Raw genomic sequence first — 13,091 nt, forward strand, 5'->3', positions numbered from 1 at the left:
CCCACTTTGGGGGTGAATTGCTGTGCTTTAAATGCGATGCAATGTTCTGCAAGTTGAATACACCTGCAGTGCTCATCTGCAGATGCTTTTCAAAACGGAACGCCCTGCCGCTGTCATAAATTCAATTCATATTTACAGCTGCTTCAGTGGTTAATGGTATTATTGTCCATTGCCAGCTTTTTTTTCTTTTTTTTTTGCTGCTGCTGTGACGGATGCCTTATTGCATGGCATGGCAGTAAATTCTGGGCAAATCATCGTTGCTAATGATATTTGCCGGCAGGCAGCACTTGCTGCTTCACTCTTCTCAGCTATGCTCCCCTGCAAAAGGAGCCGGATAACGTCTGGCCTCTTTTTGCTTTGTAGAAATTATGAGGCGCATAAAACCCCAACCAAGAAGTATGCCAAAACCAAGTATGACTTCGTGGGAAGAAACCAGAGTGAACTTTCTGTCTTGAAGGATGACATTTTAGAGGTAATGCAGTGCTTGTTTTGACCTTTCCCCTTCCCCGGTAATTTTCTGCTCCGTGCGGCACGCTTCTTGAATCATGTCACTAAAAGTTTCTGTAGAGCTAAGGGAAATTTGCATTTAATGTGATTAGTTCAGCTGCATGCTCCCCCCCCCCCCCCCGGAAGCATTCAGAGAATTGACAGCATTAGAACAGAAGGAGATGCGTTGTCAATTGAGCAAAGAACTTTTAAGACCCAGGACTGGGGGAACGTATGACCCTGCAGACTCCCATCAGCCCCAACCAGCATGACTAATGGTCGGGGATGATGGGATTTGTAGTCTAGCAACACCTGGAGGGCCACAGGCCCCCCACCCCTCCTTTATCTAATTTCACAGAGGTCTTTTTGCTTTAACATGAGAAAAATGTATAAAACGATGCATGGCATTGGGAAAATGGATATAGAAAAGTTTATCTCCCTCCCTCATGATATATGGAACTCATGCACTTTCAGTGACCAAAAGAATAAGAATAAGAATAATACCCCACTCTGTGCAGCTTCCAACACAAATAAAATACTTCTTTGGGCAGCACATAGTTAAACTATGGAAATCACTGCCACAGGAGGCAGTGAATATTTGGATATATTATTATTATTATTATTATTATTATTATTATTATTAAATTTAATAATACCTCAACCATCTGGCGGCTTCCGGCAAAACATTAAAAATACATTAAAACCTTAGTCATAAAAAACTTCCCTAAACAGGGCTGCCTTCAGATGTCTTCTAAAAGTCCGATAGTTGTTTATTTCTTTGACATCTAATGGGAGGGCGTTCCACAGGTTGGGTGCCACTACCGAGAAGGCCCTCTGCCTGGTTCCCTGTAACCTCATTTATTGCAGGGAGGGAACCGGCAGAAGGCCTTTGGTGCTGGACCTCAGTGTCGGGTTGAACGATGGGGGTGGAGACGCTCCTTCAAGTATACTGTGTGGCTGTAAAAGAGGACTGGGCAAGTTCCTAGAGGACAAGGCTATCCACTGCTACTAGTCATAGTGGCTATTTTCTCCCTCCTCTGCTGTAGGTGGACAGAGTGCTATTTCACTCATGTCCAGTTTGCAGGCTTCCCACAGGCACTTGGCCAGCAGGCTCTTCTTAGACTCTGGTCTACTCTGAGTAGCTGTGGCTTTCCAGAGTTCTTTCTCACCACCTGCCAGCAGATCCCCCTAGAGATGCCAGGAAATGAACCTTGGACCTCCTGCATGCAGAGGATCCACTCTTCTCTGGACCCTCCTAAAACAGAGAACACCCACAACGGAGGCTGTCAGCTGATTAAAAGCTGCATTTTAGGTGTGCAGCTTTGAAACTGTTTCCGCAGGAAACCCTGGTGGTTCCTTGCAAGCATATAAAACCTTGCTGTAAACAAAGGTTTGTTTAAATCAGTTTTTTTTTCTATATACTCCTCAAAACACTTGCAGTCAGTCTGCAAATATATCACTGGGCATGTCGCATGTTGTGACTGCTTGTAACGTGTGAATTACAGGAAAAGCCTAGTCCGTTGTAGCTATATTTGGAAATGTAAGAATATTCAGAATTCTTTTTATAATGCTGAAGAGAACCTGCAGAAGACCGGGATCAATCCATTTAGATGAATCAAATTGAAGGTGATGGAAGGTCCCCTGTATGAAGTACGGTTGCTAGGCAGAATAGACCATGGTGGGCAATATTCTGTTCTAGGGTAAGGGAATGCCCTGTTTTTTTCCTATCACGTAGGTGACGAGCTGACTTCCCATTTCCTTATGACCACGTTTGCTTTGCTCCAGGTTCTCGATGACAGGAAGCAGTGGTGGAAAGTCCAAAACGCCAGCGGGGTCACAGGATTCGTGCCAAACAACATCTTGGAGCCTCTCCGATCTCAGGAAAGCGGCAGTGCGGAGCCATCTTATACGCACACCATACAGGTATGTATCCCCCGTTCTGTAGATGCTTCTTGCAGGAGAAAGCGGGGTGAGGCTTTTCCCCAGAGGGGAAAGGCACAGGCCGATCTGTAGAATGATACCCCAGGAACGCCAGGCGAAGCAAGCTCATTCTGGGGGTCTGGTAAAAAGCCAGTTCTATCTCAGCGTGGCAGTTGCGGAAGAGAGTCAAACAGGTCAGGTGGAGAGCTTTCCGTCAGGCAGAGATCAGCCTGGCAATGGCGCCATCAGGGCAGAAGAACAAGCAAGGGTGCCCCCCCCCCCAACAAAGCTAGGCTAACTGCTAGGAGTGTAACAACATCTGTACGAACAGCCATCCTGCAACTCCAACTCCAAATGCGCTTCTTCCCTGGATTCTTCTTCTTGTTAAACCATCGGGCTGCAGCAACCTGACTAAAGGACTCCATCCTGACAGCTCGTTTAATCTTTGTATTAAATGGCGTTTGTGAGTGTCAGTTTCAGAGCACAATAGATTATCTTGCAAATGCAATACAGATTCACTTCACCTTTTATTTACAAGCTGACTTGATTCTTCCTCGTGTGGAGCAGAATCCGTCCCTTTAAAGAGTTGTCTTTAAATATATTTAAGTCCTCCATTTGTCTGCATTATTTAGATTCAAAGTCTGCTTGTGGATTTATGTGCATTTCAAATAATTTCAAATGCTTGTTCTATATCGCTAGCTGTTGATGCCAAAGAGGGAATTTGAATTATTTAAGGTAGGGTTGTGTTCCGCGCCCCCTTTCCACTGCCACTTCCTCCTTGACATTCCCCCACCCCATTTCCCCTCTGCAAGTTTGAACCCTGACCTTTTCTCAAATTTTGCATTGCATGTGTGTGGACTGATGGTTTTCTGGCTGGTTTGAGGTGAAGGTTTGAAGCTTCGACTGTATAGAAAAAGTTCTCTAGATGCCATGTGTAGCCCACCGAGTGCTTTGAAGATTCTTTTTGTGTTTTTAAGGTTTGGGAACAAGTTTTGTAATTGATGGTGCACTTTGCAACAAAGCGCCTTCCTTTTTGCTGCTAAAATCGGAAGCAAATAAGGATTCAGTAAAACTGAGTGTTTCAAATAAAACACACAGCTACCTCTCCACCCTCTCATTAACCCTGACACTGCAGCAGACAATAACTTGTGTATGATATGTACAGATGACTTTGTACAGAGGAAAGTCCTTTAGATGCACCTGACTTTTGTCACTCGAGATGCAGAATTTTGGGACCCACCTTATTTCTGTCACTGAACACTGTTTTAAACTGTTTTTAATACTCGGTTTTAATTGCTGTAACCCATTCTGTGACCTTAAAGGTGGAGGGCGGGTATTTATTATTAATAATAAAACAATAACAACAATTTTGTTCTATATTTCTATGTTTCTAAAGGAACCCATATTGTTCATAAGGTTTAGGTTTGCTGTTCCTTTTCGCTTCTTAGAATAAGGCAATATTCCTCTCTGTTCCTGACCTAAACCATAGTTTCATGCTCCAGCTAAACCTGTCTGATCTTCCCTTGAAATTGCGTCGTTCTCAGTTGTATTGTCTGAGGCAAAAGCTAAAGCCTTTAATAGGATAATGAAGATTTTCCATTATTTACCATTCATTATTCAGAGGCTAAGATACTGACTTATACAAATTGTAATGTAGCAGTAAAGGCCAATAGAAACATTGGGAAGCTCTTAAATTACTGGTTTCAGGAGAATTCCAGCCCTAGTTCCTGGAAAGTTGATAGAGATAATAATAATCTGGGCAAGCACTGATTATGCTTGATCAGACTCAACCTTTGTCTCTTGTGAAACTACAGTGTGTACTTTCACTATTTTCAATAGTTGTGCAGCGGAGAATTGGCCGTATTTCTTCTTCATCATCATCTTCATCATCTTCTTCTTTTGGTGTTCTTAGCTTTCTCCTCAACGAAGGTCCTCAGGGCTCCTCACAAAGGGGCAATAATAATTCAGAACAGCATAGAAACTATTAAAAAAAACTTTAACAAGAATTTTAACAGTTCCATCTGCAATCTCAGCAATAGCAGTGGGCAGTATACAACACTCTAGCTAGTTTCTATGGCAGAAGTGAGGAACCTATGACTACAACTCCCATAATCCATGACTTGGCAGGGACTGCTACAGGAGCACAGCCACCACAGAAAAGGCCCTGAAGAGGCGATCTGAGTAGATTTTTCCCTTGGCAACCATAGCATACAGGAAGTTTCACATGGGACTAATAGGTCCTTAAGATTTAAAGGACACACAGCACACTCCCAAAGATGGTACGTTTGAACAGAGAATTGTACCCGTATATTTTCCTCTCACAGGGAGAAAAGCACCTCAGGAGGGTGATTTTGAGTGCAGAAATGATTTAATCACTACCTTCCCTCAGAACTTTTCCTCCAACCCAAACTGCTTATGTTGTTCCTGTTCTTTTCGGGTTACAGGCAATAGTATGTGACATCTGATTTGGTCCCTGGGTGCCTGAGCTCCACATCATTTAGGATAATACTTATACTTTGAATTGCATTTGAGGCATGGGGTGGGGTTTTTTTTTGCTTTGACTATGGAGTGTTGAGGTAATTGAAGGCCATAAGGAACTGAGGAGGGGGTCCACAGCTTGTTAGGGTGGGAGCCTCTCATGTGTGTGCTTTTTTTAAAAAAAAAAAAAAACAACCAAAACCTGCCACTTGGTAGGATCCTGTATGGAGTGTGGTTAGTTTGGGAAGGGATATAAATTTTCGAGCAGGCCCAGGAAATCCTTAATAACGGACTATCTGGACAAGATCAGCACATTTCTACAAAAAAAACACCAGAGAGACTCATCCTGCAGAGGTGTGTAAGCATGTTCAGAAAAATGAGTCAGGGGTCCTCATGCTGCGATCTATCAAGCAGTGGGAATTTCAAAGTCACAACATATATCAAACAGCAGGCCTAGATTGTTTCCATGTTTTGTTTGCACTGTGTGGTGTGAAGCATGTTGTTGGAGTGTTCCGGAATTTCTGCGGTGCTGATCAGTTTTCATTTATCTTTTGGTTTGTTGGTGTTTTATATACTGCCCAATTAACCATGTCCTCTGGGTGGTTCACAAATTTAAAACAATATGAATGCAGTCACCAGCAATCAGGTAAAACAATGCAGAAACGGCATGAGTCAAAAAATTAGCCTGATACTTCGTGAAGCAGCATAGGCTTAATAAAGCAGCATTGAAAACCCAGCATGGGGGCAAACCACAATAGCTCTAATTAAAAGGCTCAGGAGAGCAAAAAGCGAAGAAAGATCATAGAGCCCAGGCAAGCATCTGCAAGGAGAGTGTTCCATGGCTGGAGTGTCACCATTAAGAAGGCCCACCTCACCACCTCAGATGGATGAACCTGGAGAAGACTCTCCAACAATGATCCTCATGTATGTTTTCCCTTTAGGTTTCTAACACATTGGCTACCTAGTTGCAGCTTCATAATACTCACAGTAATGAAACCATTCATGGGTGTTTGGGTCAGACTTTCACATTAGGCAAGTTGTGGACTTATTTTGGTCTTGGATATATTCAGTATTGAGGCTGCTGCCCCCTTTGAGTCCTCCTGCCAATTTTGTCTCCTTGACCCTGTGAAAGCAGAGCCCTGCCTCTGAACAACCCTGCCCCTACTGGTAGGTAATTTTCATAGTCTGTTTTGAAGCAGTTATTTGTTGTCAAAACTTGCTATAATCCATGAATCCCACTGGATGTGAAAGTATTGCATGAGCAAATTGAACTTTATTTTTATGAGGGAGGTTTCACAAGACCCCAAGGAAGAGGCTGGAGGTTTTCTGAAATGATCCCATCCCCAGGGCACTTAGGAGGTCTGGACCTGGCCACACCTTAGCTGGCAGATCACCCAAGAGCCCCCAAGAGCCCGAGCTTCAGTTCCACCCTCCTCAGTGGAAGAGACAACAGACAGAAACCAAGACTCCACCCAGGAAGACAATCATAGAATTGTATTATTGGGAGTGGCCCCAAGTCCAGCCCCCTTGCAATGCAGGAATCTCAACTGTAGCATCCATGACAGATGACATTCCAACCTCTGCTTAAAAACCCCCAAGGAAGGAGAGTCCACCAGCTTCCGATGGAGTCCGTTCCACTGTTGAACAGCTCTTACTGTCAGAAAGCTATTCCTGATCTTTAGCCAGAACCTCCTTCCTTGTAATTTGGTTTGACTCCTGCCCTCTGGAGCAAGAGAAAACAAGCTTGCTCCATCCTCCATGTGACATCCCTTTCGATTTTTGAAGATGGCTATCTCAGTCTCCTCTTTACTAGGCAAAACATACCCAGCTCCTTCAACCGTTCCTCATAAGGCTTGGTTTCCAGACCCTTGATCATCTTGGTTGCCCTTCTCTGCTCACTTTCTAGCTTGTCAATATCCTTCTTAAATTGTGGCACCCAGAACTGGAAACCGTACTCCAGACATGGCCTGACCATGACAGAATACAGTGGTACTGTTACTTCCCTTGATCGGGACGCTATAATTCTGTTGATTCAGCTTCAGAATCATTAACCAACACTCCTGCCTTCTCAGAACTCACATCACTAGAAAGAGCAGCCCACCCTTATGCCTGAAGAAGTAGCTCCACTGCCCAAGGGCACCAGCTCAGAACCCACCACCTTTAAATCAAGCCAGGCTTCTTTAAGGGTGGCACTCTCGCTCACTGTAGGGGTGGAGCCAACAACCCAAAGGGAGTCAAATCCCTCCTTAAGACTCAGTCAAGAGTTTAATAGTTGTTGGAACAATATTCAAGTTTTGCTTGTTTGGCACTCAGATGCACTCTGAGCTCTCCGTGGTGCTGATCACATCCTTGCCCTCCTTATCTAGAGCCTGCCTAGACTTTGTCCCTGGCCTGGCCTGGCCCTGCTTGCTGAACCTGGTACAGATTTGGCTGCTCCAGAGCCAGGACCCAGCTGTGCCCCATCTGGCCCAGAACCCCACCCACAGCAGGGACTATTTCCTGAAACCGAACAGTATGTGACCGTGCAATGTTAAGACTTGCAAATAAAAGAGATACCTGTGGCCTGGAGGTATTGAAGCAGAACAGAGCATGTGGAGCCTGTCCACCTCCCCATCTGTTTCCTCCATAGTGGGAGGAATGAGGTTGAAAGGAGAAAGTTCCATCCCAAGGACCCAGCAGGATGAGAGCTCAGTACTTCCACCTGTCTGCCTGAGTGCAATATGGGCAAAAGAGGAAGCGAGTGCCAAATTCACCACGGTGTCCTGTGCTGTAGCTGTTAGTTTGCTCTTCATCCCTTTCCATGGAGGTGGGGAGCAGAAAATAGAACCTAATTCGCTGTCTTCTTTTTATTTTATTTTTTAAAATGCCCCACAGTCCCCAAAGCTCTGTTTATGCCCTTCTCCTAGAAGAGGAAAATAGTGTCATGCAATGTACAAATTGAGTAAGTCTAAACAAAACAGTGGGTGTTGAAGACAATGTAGCAAAAGTGCTTGCCTGCAGGGACTTCCAGAGAGTAGCTGATGCCACATGGAAGGATCGGTTCCTCGTGGGTGTGGATATGTCAGTTTCAGTTTCTCTTTTTTCCCAACCTCAAATTCAGTTCAGAAAAGCAATGACAAACCTAGACAGCATCTTAAAAAGCAGAGACATCACCTTGCCAACAAAGGTCCATATAGTTAAAGCCATCGTTTTCCCAGTAGTGATGTATGGAAGTGAGAGCTAGACCATAAAGAAGGCTGATCGCCGAAGAATTGATGCTTTTTGAATTATGGTGCTGGAGGAGACTCTTGAGAGTCCCATGAACTGCAAGAAGATCAAACCTCTCCATTCTTAAGCTAATCAGCCCTGAGTGCTCACTGGAAGGACAGATCCTGACGCTGAGGCTCCAATACTTTGGCCACCTCATGAGAAGAGAAGACTCCCTGGAAAAGACCCTGATGTTGGGAAAGATGGAGGGCACAAGGAGAAGAGGACGACAGAGGACAAGATGGTTGGACAGTGTTCTCGAAGCTACGAACATGAGTCTGACCAAACTGCGGGAGGCAGTGGAAGACAGGAGTGCCTGGCGTGCTCTGGTCCATGGGGTCACAAAGAGTCGGACACGACAAAATGACTAAACAACAACAACAAATTCAGTTCTCCACCTTTCCACATGAGTTTGCCAGGGTTAGGGAATTAAAGTCTTCATGAAGATTCACCAGCCTTTTAGTGCAAATCTCTCCTTATATATGCATTTCTGCATGCAATTTGCTAATATGCCCCATTTTGCAAAGCAGTTTTCCCTAATGCAACACATTTTTGTATTCTCTTTTCACTGAAACAAGCATTCCGTGTACCCCTTACATTAGTTTGTGCAGTTGTTTTTACACATTACTTGAGTCTAAATTTGGTGAAGGGAGGCTAGGAATTCTAAAGTTTGATATTGATTCAATTAAAAATCATAGCTCCTAATTCAACGCATTACATTCACTACAAGAGGCAGAAAAATTACTAATTGGTGAAGCAAGACCCTAAGTAATTTTTAAGTGATCCATGGGACGGGGAAGGTTTGAGAACCAAAGATAAAGAAAAATGCATATGAGTGAACATGTACAAAATGGACAGAGGTCAGAAATGCATAGTGCCTCATTGCCTTTTTAATCCTGGCACTGGTTTAATGAGGTTTTTTATATTATTAATATTTCTTCCTGCTGCCAAAAGATCTTGGCCATTTGCTCCTGCTTGCAAACATGCTGGTGCCAAGTTTGACCAGGGTTTCCCCTTGGGATTCACTGCTTTCTCTTTGTATTCTTTGGAGTCCACCACTAAACCTTCCACAAGTCTCTTTATTTATCCGTTTGTGGCAAATGTCTCTCTGTGGGGGTGCAGCTTCTCTTTCACACACATTTCTCGTGCCCAGATCTCCTGCCAGCTTGCTTAGATCCAACACAAGTGCCCACTGCCAACTGCTCTCACACATCCCCTTTCTCAGCTGCCTGGGAAATGTGTTGCAAATGAAGGAATGTGCATGGGCAGGTGCTCATTCGGCAGTTGCCAGAATTGTCATTAAGTCTTTGCCAGTAATCCATGCAGTACCATTCTAGCAGAACTGATCGGTTGGGGACGAAGAGGAGGCGGGAGTGTTCTTTTTTAAAAGAAAGTTTAATTAAACAGCTATTGTGTTGAGTTTCTTGTTTCCAAATTTATCCAAATGGTGACTGCACTTTTTGGAAAAAAGAGAACTGTTGCATGTGCATGGCTGCTCAGGCATACTACATTTCTTTTCTTTGTTAATTTGATTTGGTCCATACAGGGGTATAAAGCCTGTGCAGAGAAAATCTAGGCTTTGAGTCTGCTCTCATTCTTACTGGGCAGAGCTGGGAGTGTGGAGTTAGCCACCTCCTTTTACAAACAGAGCATGGTGGTGAATGGGACTTCAGCTGGGAGTTATTTTTTTTTAACAATTTTATTTATACCCCGCCCTCCCCAGCCAGAGCTGGGCTCAGGGTGGCTAACACCAGTAAAATTACAGTAAAAACATAATGGGGAAAAAACAATTTAAAATACAGGTTAAAATGCAATTTAAAATGCAGCCTCATTTTAAAAGTAGCCCGTAGATCAAAACCATAAGGGGAGGAAAACATAAGGGTCAGACTGAGTCCAAACCGAAGGCCAGACGCAACAGCTCCGTCATGCAGGCCCTGTGGAAAGATGTCAAGTCCCGCAGGGCCCTAGTCTCTTGTGATAGAGCATTCCACCAAGTCGGGGCCAGTGCTGAAAAGGCCCTGGCCCTAGTTGAGACCAATCTAACCACCTTGCGACCTCCAAAATGTTGTCATTTGTGGACCTTAAGGTTCTCCACGGGGCATACCAGGAGAGGTGGTCCCGTAGGTATGTGGATCCTAGGCCACATAGGGCTTTAAAGGTCAAAACCAGCTCTTTAAACCTGACCCTGTACTCCACTGGGAGCCAGTGCAGTTGGTAAAGCACTGGATGAATGTGATCCCACGGCAAGGACCCTGTAAGGAGCCTTGTCACAACATTCTGCACCCGCTGGGTCAGCTTCAAGGGCAGCCCCGTGTAGAGTGAGTTACAATAATCAAGCCTGGAGGTGACCATCGCATGGATCACTGTGGCCAGGTCGGGGCGGGAAAGGTGCCTTCCAGATGTTTTGGATCTTCATGGAGGAGAAGGCTCTTAATGGCTGTTAGCCATTATGACACCACTGTCTAATGCTTTGTATCCACATATACCAGTTCCAGGGAATCACAATACAGAAAATTCCCCACATGCATGAGATGTTCTTCTGTGTGACCAAGCACATGTACAGTGTTGAGAACCTGGAAGTGGTGGGTGGCTCATGCAGACGCCCTCCCCAGAGCCCAAAGAAGATGTCCTTTTTGGGCTTGGGGTCTGTGGGTGTCTCCTTGCGAGCCAGAGGCACAGCGGGGCTTTGTTGAGCCTGCTCAGCTGAAAGCAGCTGCTGCTGCGCTACCCTGTGTACCAGCTGTTAAGCGGGGAGGCTGAGCAGCCTCAACAAAGCCCCACTGTGCCTCTGGCTTGCGTAGAGCCCCAAGAGGATGTCCACTCTGGGCTGGGTCTCCTCGTGAGCCACAAGAACTCTCCAGGGTGTTCCCCACTTGCACACATTTCTCTTATGTGTGTGGGGACCCGGAATGTACCCCACCTCATAGTATCATAGAATCATAGAGTTGGAAGAGACCACAAGGGCCAACGAGTCCAACCCCCTGCCAAGCAGGAAACACCATCAGAGCACTCCTGACATATGGTTGTCAAGCCTCTGCTTAAAGACCTCCAAAGAAGGAGATTCCACCACACTCCTTGGCAGCAAATTCCACTGTCGAACAGCTCTTACTGTCAGGAAGTTCTTCCTAATGTTTAGGTGGAATCTTCTTTCTTGTAGTTTGGATCCATTGTTCCGTGTCCGCTTCTCTGGAGCAGCAGAAAACAACCTTTCTCCCTCCTCTATGTGACATCCTTTTATATATTTGAACATGGCTATCATATTACCCCTTAACCTCCTCTTCTCCAGGCTAAACATGCCCAGCTCCCTTAGCCGTTCCTCATAAGGCATCGTTTCCAGGCCTTTGACCATTTTGGTTGCCCTCCTCTGGACATGTTCCAGTTTGTCAGTGTCCTTCTTGAAGTGTGGTGCCCAGAACTGGACACAGTACTCCAGGTGTGGTCTGACCAGAGCAGAATACAGTGGCACTATTACTTCCCTTGATCTAGATGCTATACTCCTATTGATGCAGCCCAGAATTGCATTGGCTTTTTTAGCTGCCGCGTCACACTGTTGGCTCATGTCAAGTTTGTGGTCAACCAAGACTCCTAGATCCTTTTCACATGTACTGCTCTCAAGCCAGGTGTCACCCATCTTGTATTTGTGCCTCTCATTTTTTTTGCCCAAGTGCAATACTTTACATTTCACCCTGTTAAAATTCATCTTGTTTGTTTTGGCCCAGTTCTCTAATCTGTCAAGGTCGTTTTGAAGTGTGATCCTGTCCTCTGGGGTGTTAGCCACTCCTCCCAGTTTGGTGTCATCTGCAAATTTGATCAGGATGCTCTTAAGTCCATCATCCAAGTCGTTGATAAAGATGTTGAATAAGACTGGGCCCAAGACAGAACCCTGTGGCACCCCACTAGTCACTCTTCTCCAGGATGAAGAGGAACCATTGATGAGCACCCTTTGGGTTCGGTCAGCCAGCCAGTTACAAATCCACTGAGTGGTAGCATAGTCCTCTATATGTCTCTTCCTGTCCCCTGCCTTCACATCATGGTCCACGGAACTCCCTGGCTAACACTGACCCCCAATAGTTGTATCCATTCAATTCCTGAGTTACACATCCCCACAGGCAACTTGAGGGATTTTTATTTAAAATCTAATATTTCTATTTTTAACAAGTTTCTGGTCCTCATGGCTCATATCAGCGTAGGTGCCATCTTGTGATGGAGATTGTGGGTGACCGCAACAAAGGGCTTCAACTTTGCCCATTGGCTTTGTGGGGGCCCAGTACATATCAGTATCTCTGAGAACATATTGCCCATTTAAAAAGCGCATGACTTGGAAAAAGCATTGCATTACCACATGATACAGTCTATTGTCCCAGGAGTTGTTATTATCCCAGGAGGCAGATAGGTAATGCAGTCTAAACCACTGTATTATATTTTAGTATACTATAACACACCCGTAATGCAATCCTGAGCTAATATAACACAAGCCATGGTTTGCTTTGCTTTGTGACTGCACATTGTTGTCCCAGCTGGTGATGGTGGGAATTCTAATAGGAATTCAAAAATTGGCAAGTAATTGCTGCCATCAAGAGTCAATGAATGCTACTTAAATTGCTGGAAGGCTGCTGATTCTGTGGTTGACGTTTCAACATTGTTCCAACTTGTCTAATTTGCTTTGGTTTACTTCATTTTTCTTGTAGCAATTACTGGGAGAACTCTCTGAGGTAATTCAAATTGTTCTCATATAAAATGGATGAAGCAGTGTGTCTTGTTAAAAGCTTTTTGGGAACTGTCCGTAAGATCTGCCGCGCTCTTCAAAAGCCTTCTCTCCCACCTCACTACTGTTTCCTCTAACAAATTTCCAACTTCCAGCCTTAGGGAGTCTCAAGCGAGGCTTAACATCTGAAGCTGCCCTATGCAGGGTCAGAAAACTTGGTCTGTCTTCCTTATTACTGAGCTGGCGCAGATGGAAT

The 13,091-nt window shown here is 44.9% G+C and overlaps 1 protein-coding gene across 3 annotated transcripts in view; it reads left to right on the forward strand.

The window, feature by feature from the left end:
- The window catches only part of EPS8 (EGFR pathway substrate 8, signaling adaptor), a 156,050-nt gene that overhangs the window by 133,810 nt on the left and 9,149 nt on the right, over window positions 1–13,091 (forward strand). For all 3 annotated transcript variants that reach the window (XM_079992401.1, XM_079992403.1, XM_079992402.1), the window contains exons 16-17: window positions 364–472; window positions 2,272–2,409. In XM_079992401.1, coding sequence (XP_079848527.1) covers window positions 364–472; window positions 2,272–2,409 — 247 coding nt within the window. The remainder of the gene's footprint in view (window positions 1–363; window positions 473–2,271; window positions 2,410–13,091) is intronic.

Source organism: Podarcis cretensis (genome assembly GCF_951804945.1).
Source record: "Podarcis cretensis genome assembly, chromosome: 10".
Classification (NCBI taxonomy): Eukaryota; Metazoa; Chordata; class Lepidosauria; order Squamata; family Lacertidae; genus Podarcis; species Podarcis cretensis.